Consider the following 18,100-nt stretch of genomic DNA (forward strand, 5'->3'; position numbering starts at 1 on the left):
ACTCGAAAATGTCAAAAAGTGCCGATTCGGCTCCATTTGTAACGACATCCCTGATTTCTCTTCCAGTCGTCCCGGGACCTCGTCTGTTTCGTCCAGTTCGACAACCTGAATATCTACTTTGGAAAAGACTTTAAGGGCAAATACAAAGCGCCCACCGACTTCTGCTTCCTCCTGAAAGTAAGTTTGTCTTATCGATCTCGTCTTTCTCAGGAAACCACACGTCCGTTTCGCTCGTAAACAAGAGAAGCTGCGACTTCCCCTTACCGAAGAAAAAGTGAGACAGCGACACTCCCGAGGCGCCGCCTTGTCACCGCAACTGTTTTCTGTGTTTTTTGTTTCTCTTTTTTTGTATATTGCAAGAGACATCGACTCGGAATTGAATATCGCCGGTTGGTTCTCGATTGTACGGTCAGCCACACAGATACTGTCCACTTTCCTGGAGCAGTGAAACGCAATAATCACTTTAAGTTGAAGAAGTGAGAGAAGACAGTTTTGTCAAATTGAATTGAAAGCGGTGAGAGAGAGAAAGATGACTCTTTAAGCAGCTCCTAATATTTCTTTAAATGACACCATGTGTGTGAGAGAGTACGATGAAGCAGAGTATTCACAATGATGGGAGGTCCTGGTCGTACTCATCGAGGAGGAAAGAAGACATGAGTTGGTGGTGGCGCGACCGAAAGGGATGTGAAAGTCCTCTTTTCTTTCTTTTCCTCTTATCTTCTCTGGGAAATATACTAGAATCAGCAGATATAGCGGTTTTTTGGCTCAATGGCACATCTCTCTAACTTTGGCCATGTTCAGATAAATGCTGACTTCGTTATAATTAAACATATAGCATCCATTTAACTCTGATTCTAGACTCACTCTGCCCCCTTGTGGTACTCTAATTTTGAAGGTTTTTAAAATGTTGAGATGTATGTCTGTGTGTGTGTATGTATGTATATATATATATATATTTATATATATGTATATTTATAAATATGTATATTTGTATATATTATATATATATATATTTATAAATATATATATTTATATCTATATATAATTATAAATATATAATATATATATATATACTTATATATATAATTATAAATATATAAATGTGTATATATATCTATATAGATATATTTATATATATAAATATGTATATATATATATATTTATATATATAAGTATATATACATATTTATATATATAAGTATATATATATATATACTTATATATATATGTATAGATCTGTTTTAAGTGGGGAAAATACACGTAACAAAGTATGTTCTCTCCTAACAAGTGTACCGTGTGTATTTGTTTCTCCAGCATCCTCAGATCCAGAAAGAGTCTCAGTACATCAAGTACCTCTGCTGCGACGACGCTTCCTCCATGAACCTTTGGGTGACGGGAATACGGATCGCTAAGGTACATCTGACCACCTCTGCATTGCATGATGACCGGATGCCCTCTCTCTCTCTTGCCCCTCCCTGTGATGCCCTCTCTCTCTTGCCCCTCCCCATGATGCCCTCTCTCTCTTGCCCTTCCAGTACGGAGCGTCGCTGTATGAAAACTACAAAACGGCCGAGAAGAAGGCCGCGACGACCTCGGCGTGGACCAACCGAAGCACTCCGTCCAGCTCCAATCCGTCGACGCCCTCACCGCCCATCACAGGTACGGCCCCCCACGCTGCAGAGCGAGAGGACGTGGTGACGGTCGAGGTCGGACCTCACCGTGTTTGTTTGTCCCCTTCCAGTTAAATCCCCCGCTGGCCAGGCCAACGGGCACGCCGTGAAGCCCGGACCGGGACCGGCCGCTACGGTACCGCACTCTCCATCTTCATCATCAAAGTATCTTGTTCATCATTGTTTAGTCCGTGAACGTGTTTCTAACGGTGATGTTTTTGGGGTTGTGTCGAGAAATTGGACAAAAGGGTTTTTAAAAAGGTAGAAGATCATACATGTTGATATTAACCGTCTGTTTCAGGGTTTATGAAGGAAGCACGACCAACAGAAAGGATTACAATGTGTTGTTCCCAGGGTCTGTTATTAAAAAGGTTACAGTTTAGTAACTCATAGAAGTGTCATGAAAAAAGCACGATATAGCATGTCATAACATATATAGAAAAACAGTTATAGTTAAGTAAAACAATATTTATATCATATAATTTGCCATACAAATTATTTATTATTAGTATTATTATTTATTTATTATTCAAATTATTTCATGAAATGTTATTAAATAGTCATTACAAGCCCTAGCAAAGTCATAAATAAATCATACAAAAATTATAACTTGCAGCTAATGAAAAATGTGTATGTCATTACAGTCATGAATTACATTAAATGTATGTCATGAAATTCACAATATAGTATGCCAAAAAAAGTAATTAAGTCAAAAATATAGCTGTTAACCCTCCTGTTACCTTAGGGTCAATTTGACCCCATTCAATGTTTAATGTCGGTGTTCTTTGGGCTCAATTTGACCCCAGGCTGTTTTTCACTGTCAAACATATAAGAAATATCAACTTTTTTATATATTTAAAGGGCTATTTAGGTAGTCAACAAAAAACATAAAGTACCTCGCACTTAAACTTGGGAAACTATTAATTCTAATAATTTTCTGGAGGTTTTAATTGCTGGGGTCAAATTGACCCCGAGGGTAAAATATGTCAGTAAATATAAAGGTAACAGGAGGGTTAAACATTGAATGTGGTCAAATTGACCCTAAAGCAACAGGAGGGTTCAAGATAAATATGTTAAAAAGTCAGAATGGTGGTAAAAAAAAGTCATTAAAAGTTTTAATGTGTGTCATATGATTTGTGTTTAAATATAAAGTATGTAATACTTCACAAACATATGTTGTGAATGTCATGTAGTACAAATGTTGGATCATGTTATCTTCTGTCTTCTCAGGACTTTGGACATGTCCCTCCTCCTCCTCCGTCACACATCCTTCCTCCTCCACCTCCGTCACACATCCTTCCTCCTCCTCCTCCGTCACACATCCTTCCTCCTCCACCTCCGGCACACATCCTTCCTCCTCCTCCTCCTCCGTCACACATCCTTCCTCCTCCTCCTCCGTCACACATCCTTCCTCCTCCTCCTCCTCTGGCACACATCCTTCCTCCTCCTCCTCCAGAGCCCTTCCTCCCTCCTCCTCTGGCTGGCAAAAGTTCTTCCAAACCTTTCCTCCCTCCGCGACACCTGCCGACCAACTTCCCCCCGCCTCCGCCTGCGATGGTCCACCTCCCCGCTCCGCCGCGGCCCCCGCCCGCCGACGATGCCTCGGAGGCCCCGCCGGACTTCCTCCCGCCCCCTCCCCCGGCCGCCGGCTCCAGTCCTCTGTTTCCTCCTCCGCCGCCGTTGAACTCCGTACTGCCGCCGCCTCCCCCGGTGAGCTTCAGGGCGGAGGACCAGTCTCTGCCTCCTCCACCACCAGAACCAGGGTTTTTACCTCCGCCTCCACCGATGTTCACAGGGGGTGGAGTGCCTCCTCCTCCTCCTCCTCCTGCTGCCCCACGAGTAGCGGCGCGGCCCGCCGGCTCGCTGAAGAAGAGGCCTCCTGCGGTGCCGAAGAGGACTACACCATCTCTGCGTGGCGGGGGAGGTGGAGACTTTATGTCAGAACTGGCGCTGGCCATGAACAAGAAGCGTAGCCACCACTAGAGGGTGTCGAATATTAATCATCCATCACAATACCGGAAACTCCATCATGAAGAACAACGTGGAGATCAATACAGACTTCTTCTTCTCCTCCGGAGAACCGATGCACATCCAATCTTTTTTCTGTTACGGCTTATCCAAGACGTCACTTTGCATGAATTTAAGTGAACAGGTTAATATGATCAAGAGAAAACATTACAAAAAAGTACAATATAGTTCAGAGAGACATTTTCATAGAATTGTACATATGCTTGCATGGAAGGCTGTAAATACTTTAAACAAAATGTCCATTTATATTAGCTTTCAAATGACCGAGTTAAATAAAACCTAGATAACGCACCAACGTCCTTTTTTTATTGGATTAATTTGTTGAGTTTTCTTGTAAACAATTGAGCTGGTTTCCATTCAGTAGCTGTGTGTGTGTAAAGTACATGAATAAGGTGAATATTCGTACTGTATGCGAACATGGTTCTAAAAAAAAAACAGTACACCATCTTCTGCAGATCTTTGAATTTATTTAGGTGTCAAAATGGACATTATAAAATGTTTATCACTTCTAAATGTGGATTCCTCTGCAGCACTCTTTTATTGCTGGTCACTGTATCCACGCGTGTTGCGCAATCTTACAAGAAGAGAACATTAAGAGCCATGATTTTGACTTTTTGGATTGTTTTCCAACCGGCATAAAAACGGACCATAAAGTCTCCGTTGGGACGTATTCCTCTTCACTCGAGTGTCTCTCAGGAGGAACAGCTGACCTTTAACCTCTTGGCCCACGAGGGAGGTCTTGCGGCGTAGCCCGCCTCCTCTGCAGTCTCTTGTGTAACAAAGGGAAACGACAGGATGTGGTGGAGCAGCGCCACCTAGTGGGGAAAGAATAACTGCAGCTAAAAATCATTCAAACATTATGAAACCGTGGTACTTATATTTAAATATAGTATATCGTGAACAAATATAATTAAAAATATCACATGGTATGTTTAAAAAACGCATAAAGTGTGATAGAAATATTTAAAAAGTCATATACACACCTCAGAAAAATCATTTTTCTCAGCTTTCGTTATAGCAGATTCTGCCATCCAGTTCCTCAGCACATATCTGGGGTTCACTTCTGCAAGAAAATGTTCACAATCAGTCAAACTTATCCTAAAATAATGACATATTACACATTCAAATCGACACATTGTGTGGCTTACTTTTCATCCTCTGCTGGCGATCCCGATCACTATCATGTTGTCTGAACAGAGGAAACAAACTCTTTTATATATATATATTTTTAAACATTAGGACACCAAATAGAAATAAGAGAATGTTTTCAGGCCCGTGTGAGAATTTCAGAACTCATGATCCCAAACCAAGCGGAGCACGGTCTGTTCATCTGGCTGCTTACCTCATGAGCCGGAGCTGGTACATGCTCAGCCAATCAGAGAAGAGCTTGTGGGACGACAAGTCTTCAAGAGCCCACAACTAACAAAACAAAATGGGAAAAAAAAGAAACCTGAAAATCAAACTTCAACATCCTAATATTATATCCTCTGCATTTTATTACCTGCATACTAATAACACAAATTGAATATTCGGATAGACCGACATAACGATCATGATTTCGTCCTCTTTACCACCACTTCCTCATCCTAAAGCTGCTTCTCTACCTGAGCGAAGTCCCCGTCGTGAAGCTGCTGGGCTGAAGCTCCACTGAGCTGCCTGAAGGTCATGGTGAAGTCGCATCGCGTGTCCGCCATCATCTGACGAGGCAAACGCGGAGACGGTGAGACGAACAATGTGAACACGTCTGGTGGAGTAAGCGAGCGACTCGTTGTGGGCGACTTGCCTTCAGCAGGGAGGCGATGAGGTCGCCGTCGTCTTCCTGCTCCCCCAGGAGCCCCAGCTTAGCTTGAAACAGCTGATTCATCCTGAAACACATGAAAACAGCTAGAACTAGAACGGGCACTCGGTAGAGCGCATACCTTCGCATTTCACAAGATTGGGCATTGAATTATGAACATTCTGGCATTAGTTTCATGCCAATTGGATAGAAATTGACCGTGCTATGGTAAAAAGAAGATTTTGACCTTTCCATGACCTTGACCTTTGACCCGATCGATCCCAAAATCTAATCAAATGGCCCCTGGATAATAACCAATCATCCCACCAAATTTCATGCGATTCTGTTTAATACTTTTTGAGTTATGCGAGTAACACACATACAAATAAACAAATAAATACATAAATACACGGCGATCAAAACATAACCTTCCGCATTGAAAATGCGAAGGTAAAAATACTCTATAATCTCTCTGACTGCTTGAAATTACAATCAAGGACGAGATAAAAGGACGAGTCATCATCTCACACGGACCTCACCTCTTCCGGTAAATATCCGCAAATCCTTTTAAAATCCTTTTAGCCCTGGAAAAAAAAGAGAAGACGACACGTCAGTCCGAAATGATATTCATATGATATGAAAAGGTGATGTTGCACTTTCAGGGTTCATACACACGTTGACCAATGGATTTCCAGGACTTTTCCAGGACTTTAAACCAAATGTCCATGACCAAACATTGTGTGAAATCTCGGTGTATACGTGAGAAAGTGAGAACATGTCGTATTTTATACTGACAATGAGAATTCCAAAGCATACAGCATATAGCGTAAATTAACACGGGAATATTTCACACGTTTCCATGACTTTTCCAAAACTTTTGGGATTTCATTTTTTCCCAGGCCTTTGAAATATTTTTTAATTCCATGACTTCTCCAGGTTTTCCGTGACCGTAGGAACCCTGACTTCATACTGATGGTAAACACATCAATACAAGTCACACACGGCTGAAAGTTGCCTGAACATAAACACCGGGGGGGGTTCTTACTCGTTCTGCTGCTGCAGAGACAGCACCGGGCCGAGAGCCGCCGACAGCTTCTCCAGGTTGAACTGTCCCACGTCGGCCTGAGCTCCGATGGCGTATCGGCCCTCGTCGTCAGAAGTGTTGGGCACGAAATCTGCAAAAATGAAACTTTGTTTGACGTTCGAGGAGAGCGGGACGTTCCGGTTCCTTCAGTGGAACGCGCTCGCCGTCGACGCACCGGGGTCGTACGCCTCCATGAAGCCGAATGGACCGTAATCAATGGTGATGGACAGGAGGCTGAAGTTATCCGTGTTGCACACACCTATAGTGGTAAGACACAATATATATATATTATATACATATACTACCGTTTAAACGTTTGGGGTCACTTGGAATGTCCTTATTTTTCAAAGTAAAGCACTGTTTTTATCAATGAAGATAACATTGAATTAATCATAAATACACTCTCTACATAGTTAATGTGTAGATGACTATTCTTTGGTTTTTAATGAAGTCTCTACAGAGGTGTGTAGAGGCCCATCTCCAGTGTTCTAATGGTACGTTGTGTTATCGCCTTAGAAGATTAACGGAGGGGTAGAAAACCCTTTTTATGTGAGCGCAGCTGAAAACAGTTATGCTGCTGAGAGAAGCTCTGAAACTGGCCTTCCTTTGAGCCACAGGTTTGAAGAACAAAATTAATATTCCAAATAAAAATCATTATTTCTAACCTTCTCAATGTCTTGATTATATTTTATATTCATTTGATGAATAAAAGTTTGAGTTTTCATGGAAAACACCAAATTGTCTGGGCGACCCCAAACTTTTGAATGCGAGTGTATAAATATATATGTTGCAGATGTTGACACAAACTGTTTGATGAAAGGATCAGCGCTCACCGTGTGCAAACCCAACCGACATCCACTGGGCGATCAGATGTGCGGTTTCATTTACGACCGTGGAATAAAACACCTAGAATTTTTTTTTAACACAATTAAATACAGAGTATAGAACAGTGAAGTAACTACGTCACAGTTAATCCAGCGGGAACAGTTTAATCCCCGTAGTCGATGCCAGAGGTTTATCAGTTTCGACACCACATGACCTCGTATTCAGCGTTTTTTTCCCCTTACTCACCAAATATTTATCTGGGTCATCTGAATCGATTGAAGGAAAATGTTCGTCAATCACGAAGGTCACCAGCTTTCTGAAATCAACAGAGCAACAACGTTATGTCCCGTGCTGCAGCTTTCTTGGCCAATGAGAGAGATAATACAACACAACAATCACCTCAGGAGATCAATCTCTCCACTTTGAGACAAAATCTCCAGAGAGCCGATCCGAAACCACGACTTGGCTAACCTGAGCACAACGGCTCCTGTGAAACAAGGAAAGAAGCTCGAGTAAAACACTAAACAAAACTAGAACGGGCACTCGGTAGAGCGCATACCTTCGCCTATCACAAGATTGGGCATTGAATTATGAACATTTTGGCATTAGTTGCATGCCAATTGGATACAAATTGACCGCGCTATGGTAAAAAGAAGATTTTGACCTTTCCATGACCTTGACCTTTGACCCGATTGATCCCAAAATCCAATCAAATGGTCCCCGGATAATAACCAACCATCCCACCAAATTTCACGCGATTCGGTTTAAAACTTTTTTTGTTATGCGAGGAACACGCATACAAATAAATAAATAAATACACGGCGATCAAAACATAACCTTCCGCATGCGAAGGTAACCCTTAAACGTAAAGAGAAAAAAAGGTATTTGTTAGCGCTCTGCACCTCTCTCCGTCTCCACGTTGCCGTTGTAGAACCGATCCCTCGTCACCGGCTCGTCGCTTACGATCAGACTGAAACAAAGCGAGTTATCATCATCAGCCGCAGATTAAAACGTCTTCCATAACTTTATTCGTCTTAATTAAATGTATAAAACTCGTCCATTCATGTGAATACTGAGTTCTTCTCCATGTCATGAAGAGCAGAGGAAACAGGGTTGAGGTCTGGAAAACACTTTTAATAAACTCCCTTTTTATTGCTGACTGAACGAAACAGGTTCTGTGAACCCGGACCATGAACAAGCAGATCCTTGGACCCATGGACCCGGTCCGCGGCCTCCTGGCCCTCACCTGGCGGCCCTGCTGGTGGGAACACCCAGGGACTGCATGGCCTCGCTGCACAGGAACTCCCTCACGGAGGAACGGATCACAGCTCGGCCGTCTCCGGACCTGCGTCGAAATGATCAAATTCACATCAAAGATAGCCGGATGAAAGATAGTTTCAAAATAGAGATTCGAAATACAAGAAATAACTGTCGACATTTCTCTATTCTTTGCATTAATAAACACTACCGTTCAAAAGTTTGGGGTCACTAAGAAATGTCTTTATTTTTCAAAGAAAAGCACTGTTTTTTCAATAAAGATAACATTAATCAAAAATACACTCTATACATTGTTAATGTGGTAAATGACTATTCTAGGTGGAACGTCTGGTTTCTAATGAAATATCTCCAGAGGTGTATAGAGGCCCATTTCCATCAACTATCACTCCAGTGTTCTGATGGTACATTGTGTTTGCTAATCGCCTTAGAAGACTAATGTCTGATTAGAAAACCCGTGCAATTATGTTAGCACAGCTGAAAACAGTTATGCTGGTGATATAAGCTATACAACTGGCCTTCCTTTGAGCTTGAAGTTTGAAGAACAAAATTAATACTTCAAATATTAATCATTATTTCTAACCTTGTCAATGTCTTGACTATATTTTCTATGAAATGTTCAATTCATTTGATAAATAAAAGTGTGAGTTTTCATGGAAGACACGAAATTGTCTGGGTGACCCCAAACTTTTGAACGGTAGTGTATATTATTATATTTATTTCTATTGAATGGTATATTTGACACTGAAATAGTTCATCTTTATCTCAGTGATATTGTCCAAATGAGAATAAAATATCACTATGACCCTGAAATTCTGTCACTAACAATGGATATCCGCATTGAAATGATCAAATTCACATTGAAGCGGCGGATTGGGAAAACAAAATGTAATTAGAGGGCGATTGAATGACAAGCGGATGGTGCTCGGCCACATAAAAGTTGTAAATGCACCGAAAAAGTCAGGTTAATTTGGTTAAATCAGATACATACGATCTGGATATGAGACATACCTCGAGTACGGTGTTTTCCCAGAGCCTTTGAGCTGCAGTTCCCACACGTCTCCTTTCCTGTGGCGCGAATAAAGGTTAAAGTGTGAACTCTAATGCACCTTGAATTTACAGGACGGAACCTACTTTAAAAATATATTCGGACCTGTTGGTGTATTGACCGAGAGAATGTGCTCGACCATCACCCAGCTGCCCGGCCCAGTAGCCAAACTGATGATGAGATAAGATCTTCGTCAGTACATTTCAAAGCCATCGGCTGTGATGTGATGATATTATCTCACAGAATATTTACAGTGGCTTCAACATTTCCTTCACTTTTATCCCAGATTTGATGACTATGCATGCACAATACACGGAAAACACTTTCATCTTTACCTGATGACCCCCATATCTGTGAGCGAGGGGTTCTGATCCCGGTAGCAGTCTGCCACCGCCGGCATAATGCAGGAAATCATCCGACTGGGTCACGGCCACATCTACGTCTAAAATCCCCTCCACGACCTCCTGTGGAGACACGTGTCAGATGTGATGAATTCTTCACGTCTCACTGTGATGCTGATGCTGACGTTGTCGTGACGTCACCTTAGAAGCTGCCGCCAGTCTCAACGGGCCCTTCAGGGGCGTCGGACTGGATTTGGAGAATATGCAGTTCTTTACAGAGCGAGCAAAGTTACCGTCAACCACATCGATTGGGAATGCTTCTGCAGAGAGAACAGACATGATTGAACATTTTACGTTATTACTGTCACTGTTTTTGTATTCACCTAAAAACACATGTCGGCCTACCGAGTAGCTTCTTGCTGGACACCCTGAACTGGTCCAGGTTCTGCATAAGGGTTGAAACACTGATGTTCCACCTGGATTTGAAAGTGTTAGGGGACAGCTGGCTGTCTGATGCCGTATTGTCGTGACTATGTGAGTCCGGGTCCGGGCAGAACTCCAGAACATGTACCGGTGTGAAACTGGAAGCTGCTACCAGAGCAAACACCGACACAGGCCAGGGGCTCCACATGTCAGACACAGCAGCTGCCTCAAAGCGACTGGACTGTCAGCACCGATGCAGTTGAAGCTTTGCAAATGGGTATATTACTGTTTACTTTCTTAACTCCTTTAAGTTCATTATACTTTAGCTTTTTAGTTTATACGAGGAGACCCGAAGCTCAACAAGCATTTGTACGTTTTAAAGTAATCTCAACAAAATAACAACTACTAAGACTCAGTCTTGAATTTGTTTTTTAACAGTATGTGAACGAAAGGGCATTTTTATTCGGCATTTACAGTTTACCCAGATTATATATTAATAAACTGGGTGAAGATTGAAAATATCAGTAAAGTTAGCTAGCTACAGCTACCCAGCTACTAGCCCCAAATAGTAGCTAACGGCGAGCTACACTTCCCCGTGCTATTTTTAAGAAGACGAATTTTATATCTTCTGTTTAGAGAGCAACAATCGTAGTTTAGATCTACCGCTGCATTTCTGATTTAAAACAAACACAACTTTAAAGCAATTCATAAACGTTTGTCTCAACTCCGGGGGCGATAATTCCATGTCCGGGAAACCGAGTCAGACGTGACGTATTTCCGGTTCCGCTCAAATATATATAACCTGTCTGACGCCCGAACGCTCGGGGAACATGGCGGCGTGCCGGTGGCTGAGGCAGTGCCGGAGATGGAGCGCGAACTGCACCAGCACGGGTCTGTTGGACACCTCGAGGCACTTTAACGGCCGCTCCGGGCCGCCGCCCTCCGCGTCCTCTGCCGGGCGGACGTCGTGGAGCCCCGGGCCGGGCAGCGAGGTGAGTCGAGCCCCGGAAGGTCACCGCGGAGCCGTCGGTGAGAACATGAATGGACTCGTCGCTCAGACTTCGGGCGTGTTGACGTCTCTCTGCTGTTCTTCGACTTCTCTGCAACGTTGGGCACGTTTTATTTTAGCGAAAGAGTCTCGTGTTGACTGCCGTAAAGGAATGCGGACCTGTTGACGTCTGGGTTTGTTGTTGGTATGTGCAGAACTTCCTCAGCGCTATTAAGGTCAAAGGTCAAGATGGCCTGCTTTTAAGAGGGCAGAGGAATGCATCGACTGGCGGCCTCTACTTTCATCTTGGTCTACTTTAAGTCTAACCAACGTCACCGTCCATTTGCATGTTTTATTTAATGTTTTCTTTCATTTTATTTGGACTTTTATCCTGTTATTTAATCTATGTACCGTTTCAGTATCTTCGCTCATCTTGTTGTCCTTATTTAAGTCTTTGTTGTTTCCTCATTAGTTACAACGATGTGCAAGAAGGGGCGTGTCCACATATTGGGCCAGCAAAGCCTGTTCTTCCAAAAAAAACGTGTTACTGGTTTTAAATGCCAAAGCATGGAGAAAAAGTACATTTCCAACCTGAAATAATGTAAACAGACTTCAGATTTGAATTGGGTTATTTGTATTTTGCATCGCGTCGTTTTTGCAGCGAACGGTTTCCAACACGCTTTAAGTTTGTCCTCTTTTGACCTTTTTTAAAAAGTATTTAAAATATATAATAGATATTTAGAATAGGAATATATAAGCATTTCTGCTTCTACCTATACCTTTTCAGTCTTTCTTTTTTGTATATTATTTAGAATATTATTGTATTTCTATTGCAATGATCGACTGGATAAAAATACACAACAAATAAATAAAAATACACAACAAATATTGTCTAAAATCATTAGGTGTGATTTTGTTGTTTCAGGGGCAGCTATCGGCGCAACCTACACACCTAAAAACCTTTAACCCTCCCACCTCTCTACCCGGGTGAGTTGTTGTAACCAAACTCTTTCCAGCGTTTTTTCAAATTCTTTTTAAATGTATATGAAAATAAAATATGTGTATTTGACAGTTACCGTTTTATCTTTTTCTCCAGGCACACTTCACGGCTGCTGACACCGACACTACAGTGTTGCCGTCGCCGACATCACCTACACACCGACGTGAAGCTGAAGGACCCGTACACATTAGCAGAGAAAGATTTAACAAATTTATATGATGACATCAGAAAGGTACGATATTCAAATACGGAGAGTGTGCACTACGTTTACCCTGCATGTGAAACTAGAACGGGCACTCGGTAGAACGCATACTTTTGCATATCACAAGATTGGGCATTGAATTATGAACATTTTGGCATTAGCTGCATGCCAATTGGATCGAAATTGACCGTGCTATGGTAAGAAGAAGATTTTGACCTTTTCATGACCTTGACCTTTGACCCGATTGATCCCAAAATCGAATCAAATGGTCCCCGGATAATAACCAATCATCCCACCAAATTTCATGCGATTTGGTTGAATATGTTTTGAGTTACACGAGTAAAACGCATACAAATCAATAAATAAATACACGTCGATCCAAACATAACCTTCCGCATTTTCAATGCGAAGGTAATAATTAGGAGTTTTTAGCTGACATTATGCCTTTTTTTTTTTTTTTTTTAAAGAAACAGAAAGTGAGCCATCCATTTCCTGTCATCACCAAAATATATTAGTTATACGTTAACTTAAAACGCATGACTTTTATGACCTCCCAGGAGCTATTTGTATCCAAAGAGGAGCTGAAGTCGCTATGCGACTACTACTTCGATGGAAAGGGCAAAGCCATCCGACCGATGATCGTCATCCTCATGGCTCGGGCCCTGAACGCGCACAGCAACAGATCCGGGTAACGTCGGATCCCTCGCCCACATCGTCATAGATTCACTCTGACCCTGTTGTTGAGCTCAATCCAGGCGCTTATTTCCTCTCTCTTCCCGCCGTAGAGATTTGCTCCCGGGGCAGCGGACCATCGCGATGATCGCAGAGATGATCCACACGGCCAGCCTGGTGCACGACGACGTGATCGACGGGTCGGGTCAACGGCGGGGAAAGAGAACCATCAACGAGTTGTGGGGGGAAAAGAAGGTGGTGAAAAACGCTCAGGAGCTTTTCATGTTGTTGCTTCACTGCCACTCAATTCTTTTACGGTATGTAAATGATGATTTTTATTTTTTTCCCTCTCCCAGGCGATCTTGGCTGGAGATTTCATCCTGTCGACCGCCTCCATGGCGATGGCTCGTATCGGGGACAACGACGTTGTGAAAGTGATGTCGCAGGTGATGGAGGATCTGGTGCGAGGTACAGCATCACTCCTCACGCTGTCAGTCTTTATTAACTCGGCAGTTTCTCTTCAAGCACATTGGAAGCCGTTTAAAATCGTTTGAACGTCAAACTGTCTGAACCACGGAGTGTTTAAATATCCCAATGTGCAACAGTGAAGCCAAAATATCCTCCGACTTCTTCTTCGTGTCTAGACCAGTGTGAGCTCCTCCTTCAGACAAAGTCCAGTGAGCCGTTCTGATGAGCAAATGAATCTTAAACGACGTCAAAATTGGAGAGTTTAACCGTTTGGTCTCAACAGTTGACGTGATGTAACAGTTCCTTCCTCTTAATGTCTCCACTCTGTGTGCAAAGCAGCCGTCAAAACTCAAACGACTCATTAAAACCAGAAAAACATCAGCCTGGTGACAGAAACCATCTGAAAGAGAGATATATATTTTACATCATTTACATTTTATATTCTTTAGGCCCATGTGCTTAAAGTCTATACGGCCTCCAGCCACCAGAGGGCGATCTCGATGATTTGGGAGCCAGTGAGAACCCAGATTCTGCTAATCCGTCCATTTCCAACCCAAACGGCTCCTCCTCAATGCGTCTCTGTGCTTGCAGGCGAGTTCATGCAGCTGGGCTCCAAGGAGAACGCGAACGAGCGCTTCAAGCACTACCTGGAGAAGACCTTCAAGAAGACGGCCAGCCTCATCGCCAACAGCTGCAAAGCAGTATGTGCGTTCCGTTTCGCACAAACGCCGCGGCGCCGGGGGAGAGACTCGGTTTCTACCCTGACGCGTGTTTCTGTTTGTCTCTTCCCGTATCGTTGAAGGTGTGCGTTCAGGTGAGTTCTGACCCGGATGTTCATGAAATCGCCTACAAGTACGGGGAGAACATCGGCATCGCGTTTCAGGTTCGCTCTGCAGTTCCTGCTTTTCATATTTAAAAAAATATATATTTGTGTCAGCCACTCGTGGTTTATTTGACCCGAAGCCTCAAAACACAAGAAACCAGAACATCCTTCTGTTGACGTTTAACTTTGTACATCTTTTTGAGAGGATGAAATTAATTTCTCCTCCGTCTCGTAGCTGGTGGACGACGTCTTGGACTTCACGTCCGGAGTGAGCCACCTGGGGAAGCCCTCGGCCGCCGACCTCAAACTGGGCTTGGCCACCGGGCCGGTCCTGTTCGCGTGCCAGCAGGTGAGGGGGGAGTTGACGCGTCGTGGAAACTGTACATTTTAAATGAATTGTGTTTATATTCCTGCGTCGCGGCCGCCGGTTTACGTCGACTCCTGTTCCTCCGCTTCAGTTTCCCGAGCTCCACGCGATGATCATGAGACGCTTCAGCTCCAAAGGAGACATCGACCGAGCCTGGCAGTTCGTCCTCCAGGTGAGACTCGAAGGGCTGCGATGCCTCCAGGTGGACGTTGCTACCTGAACTAGACTTTAAAAACAATTGGCTTCCTGCATCGTAAACTAAGGTGGAGGAATACTCAAAATGAAGCTTTGATTCATGTGAAGTCAACAGTGTGTGACCAAAACCTTCCCTCAGCTTCTAGTTGGTGATAACGGGATTTTATTTTGCAGTTTTCGTGAGTTGTTGATGGATTATTTCATATTTTACCAGCAGCTGAGCTCCTCGAAATGCTCCAACGCCCCCGGCGGCGTGCGTTTAGCTGCGGAGGAGATGAAGATCTTAAATGAAGATTATAACGACCTCCTCCTCCTCCTCCTCCAGAGCGACGGCGTGCAGCAGACCAAATTCCTGGCGCGCCGCTACTGCGACGAGGCCGTCAGGCAGATCAGCATGCTGAGGCCGTCGGCCGAGAGAGACGCCCTCATCCGGGTCACGGAGATGGTGCTGACCAGAGACAAGTGACCCTCCTCTCTGCCGGGCTGCACTTCCGCCCCGCTACCTGCGGGGGGGGGGGGGGGGGGGGCAGAGCCACCACTCACCTTGAACTCTCACGTTTGCGCTGACCGGAGTCGGACGAAAACGTTGCTTTAAAGTAAAAACCCACGAGTTTGGTTCGGAAAGGACTCCTGGTGCTGGTGTGCTACACACCATGAATATAAATATATATATTTAAATAAACGTGTTTTTGTGCAAACATGTTCAGATTCCCTGACTGGCAACACACTGATAATTTGAAGGAGAAAAAAAAAAAAGGAAATATGAACTTTTTAAACGATTGGATATCGCTGAAAACTCATCAATCCAGATGTTCACGTCATTCACTGGTCGTCTCGCGCTGGCTGTGTGCCAAGCGGACGATGTCGTCATTTCACGATTCGTCCGCACCTCAGACCAGAAGGTCATGGGTCTGTTTTGATCTTGTTATTTATTGCCAAGTTCAAGCTATTAAGGCCTTAAACATCTTCATTACTGTGTGATCAATAAACTGACAATTATGCTATTTGTTTAAGCCGCCTCCCCTTTTTTTCTTCTCTCCCGAGTGACCACACCGTGCATGTTGTACATAGAATAGTTTATTATAAAAGACTGTACATTACTTTTTCAATCGACATATGTACAAATGAAGGGCCGACGTCAATATTTCTACCCATGAAATTGAGCCAGAATTTTTTATAGATTTTTATTATTGGAAATTTCTAAAGCAAGCGGGAAAAAAATATCAAAGCATGAGCGGCAGTATCCTGAAATGGTTTAAGAAAAGAAAACGAGTCGTCGTGTTGGATGCGGTTGAGGGCCGAATTCTAAACCTGAGTGACAGCTGATTTAAAAAAAATATGTACACCTGTGCAGCCCGGAGGGTTCCGGAGCCGCGGTAATCCAGTTGTCTATTGGGCAGCGGTGCGTCGGAACAGTCACAAGGCAACTTCAATCTTAATCCGCTTGGAGCCCACGGATCGGATGTGGATTAGTACAGAACAAACAGTGATGTGACGTAATCGTAAAAAAAAAAAATGGAAATTGTTCTCTTGCGTCAAAACTGATCCGTCAGAAGGAAAACGTAAAATCCATTTCGATTTTTTTTTAACCCTTGTGTTGCCTTAGGGTCATTTTGACCCGAATCAATATTACACCCTCCCCCCGCCTTAGGATTAATTTGACCCCATTCAATGTTTAATGTCGGTGTTCTTTCGGTAGTCAACAAACAAAGTGCCTCACACTTAAACTTGGTAAACAATATTAATTCTAATAATTTTCTGGAGGTTTTAATTGCTGGCATCAAATTGAACCCAAAGGGTAAAATATGTTAGTAAATATTTAGGTAACAGGAGGGTGAAACATTGAATCGGGTCAAAATGACCCAAAGGCGGGGGGAGGGTGTAATATTGATTCGGGTCAAAATGACCCTAAGGCAACACAAGGGTTAAATACCAAAAATTGGCATTTGGGAAGTGAGGGGGCGGGGCTTGAGTCTTCAAAAGGTTCAGTGATTTCAACAGTGTAATAAAATTAATTTAAAAAAACTTAATGTGGATACATTTACAACGTAATGGAAGCGTAGTGGCAATAAACTTAAGATTACATTATATATCTTTAAAATGCTGCATGCTTTTTAACTCAGACTGATTTTCAGGCGTCTTTTGAAATACCATATACAGTATTTTAAATTTGTAAATTTCCCCCGAACGAGCCTCTGTGGGGTCGATGAGATCATATCGACGTTCACGTTACAGAAACCCCAAGCGGCTGCAGCCCACGTGTCTCACACACACACACACACACACCCGGAGGTGTTCACGTGACGTCGCTTTTTTGTTCGCTTTAAAACTGAATGTTCCTTGTTCACGAAAAATAAAATATATATATCGCTAAGAATGTCCGTCCAGGCCACGATGACGTCGTACATCCTTCAGCTGCGTGACCGTCCGAGCGAGCGCGTGCAGTCCAGTTCTTTAGTCACTTATGTTGTACATACTCCATAACTCGCCTCCCCCCCCCTCGTATAACACCAAAAATAAACTAAATAGATATCACTTTTAATTTTATTTGCAATCGGTAAGGGAAAGAACATTCTGTCATATAAAAAAAAGAAAGCAAGAAAGAGGGGGGTCTAAACGTCCCGGGGGGTCGAGGATGGCGGCGGTCCGTCGGTGGATCGCGAGGCGACGCGGCCGCGCGCTCGCCCCTCAGTCGGCGTAGTGCATGATGGACTCCACGTAGTTGCCGGGGAACAGCCCGGTGACGCCGCCGGACACGCCCTCGTACCAACCGTCGTCGTTCTTCTTGATGACGTAGATGATGGAGCCCTCCATGAAGCTCAGCTCGTCGTCCTTGTCCTGGTTGTAGTCGTAGATGGCCACCACTGAAACAACCGGGAGTGAGACGTTGGTTGAGATAAGCGGAGGGGGGGGG

The 18,100-nt window shown here is 43.5% G+C and overlaps 4 protein-coding genes across 11 annotated transcripts in view; 2 read left to right on the forward strand and 2 right to left on the reverse strand.

Annotated features, from left to right (window-relative positions):
- The window catches only part of apbb1ip (amyloid beta (A4) precursor protein-binding, family B, member 1 interacting protein), a 30,565-nt gene extending 26,572 nt beyond the window's left edge, over window positions 1–3,993 (forward strand). Inside the window, exons 10-14 of the mRNA XM_056433665.1 lie at window positions 67–177; window positions 1,315–1,413; window positions 1,536–1,659; window positions 1,742–1,806; window positions 2,901–3,993. Of these exons, the coding sequence (XP_056289640.1) occupies window positions 67–177; window positions 1,315–1,413; window positions 1,536–1,659; window positions 1,742–1,806; window positions 2,901–3,653 (1,152 nt within the window). The 3' untranslated portion in view covers window positions 3,654–3,993. The remainder of the gene's footprint in view (window positions 1–66; window positions 178–1,314; window positions 1,414–1,535; window positions 1,660–1,741; window positions 1,807–2,900) is intronic.
- Window positions 3,994–4,145: 152 nt separating this feature from the next.
- LOC130206006 (protein adenylyltransferase SelO-like) lies at window positions 4,146–11,191 on the reverse strand. Its single transcript, XM_056433666.1, has 19 exons — window positions 10,454–11,191; window positions 10,250–10,368; window positions 10,043–10,171; window positions 9,813–9,877; window positions 9,671–9,727; window positions 8,631–8,729; window positions 8,287–8,354; window positions 7,784–7,871; window positions 7,631–7,700; window positions 7,393–7,465; window positions 6,735–6,818; window positions 6,521–6,650; window positions 6,015–6,059; window positions 5,482–5,563; window positions 5,303–5,395; window positions 5,041–5,117; window positions 4,847–4,887; window positions 4,682–4,761; window positions 4,146–4,513 (listed from the first exon to the last, which is right to left on the reverse strand). Exons 1-19 carry the CDS (start codon window positions 10,677–10,679, stop codon window positions 4,391–4,393), a joined length of 1,749 nt encoding a protein of 582 aa, XP_056289641.1. The 5' UTR covers window positions 10,680–11,191; the 3' UTR covers window positions 4,146–4,390.
- A 94-nt stretch (window positions 11,192–11,285) lies between these two features.
- pdss1 (prenyl (decaprenyl) diphosphate synthase, subunit 1) lies at window positions 11,286–16,199 on the forward strand. 3 transcript variants are annotated; one of them, XM_056433667.1, is made up of 11 exons: window positions 11,286–11,463; window positions 12,385–12,446; window positions 12,556–12,691; window positions 13,219–13,349; window positions 13,447–13,588; window positions 13,690–13,801; window positions 14,393–14,502; window positions 14,604–14,684; window positions 14,860–14,973; window positions 15,083–15,163; window positions 15,404–16,199. In XM_056433667.1, exons 1-11 carry the CDS (start codon window positions 11,302–11,304, stop codon window positions 15,650–15,652), a joined length of 1,380 nt encoding a protein of 459 aa, XP_056289642.1. In that variant the 5' UTR covers window positions 11,286–11,301; the 3' UTR covers window positions 15,653–16,199. The 3 variants fall into 3 exon arrangements, with proteins under 3 accessions (XP_056289642.1, XP_056289643.1, XP_056289645.1); XM_056433668.1 differs by having other exon boundaries at window positions 15,512–16,199; XM_056433670.1 differs by lacking the exon at window positions 11,286–11,463 and adding an exon at window positions 11,481–11,500.
- A 46-nt stretch (window positions 16,200–16,245) lies between these two features.
- abi1a (abl-interactor 1a) overlaps window positions 16,246–18,100 on the reverse strand; it is a 44,556-nt gene continuing 42,701 nt past the window's right edge. For all 6 annotated transcript variants that reach the window (XM_056433574.1, XM_056433575.1, XM_056433576.1 and 3 more), the window contains one exon: window positions 16,246–18,050. In XM_056433574.1, the coding sequence (XP_056289549.1) occupies window positions 17,875–18,050 (176 nt within the window). In that variant the 3' untranslated portion in view covers window positions 16,246–17,874. The remainder of the gene's footprint in view (window positions 18,051–18,100) is intronic.

Source organism: Pseudoliparis swirei, chromosome 16 (genome assembly GCF_029220125.1).
Source record: "Pseudoliparis swirei isolate HS2019 ecotype Mariana Trench chromosome 16, NWPU_hadal_v1, whole genome shotgun sequence".
Classification (NCBI taxonomy): domain Eukaryota; kingdom Metazoa; phylum Chordata; class Actinopteri; order Perciformes; family Liparidae; genus Pseudoliparis; species Pseudoliparis swirei.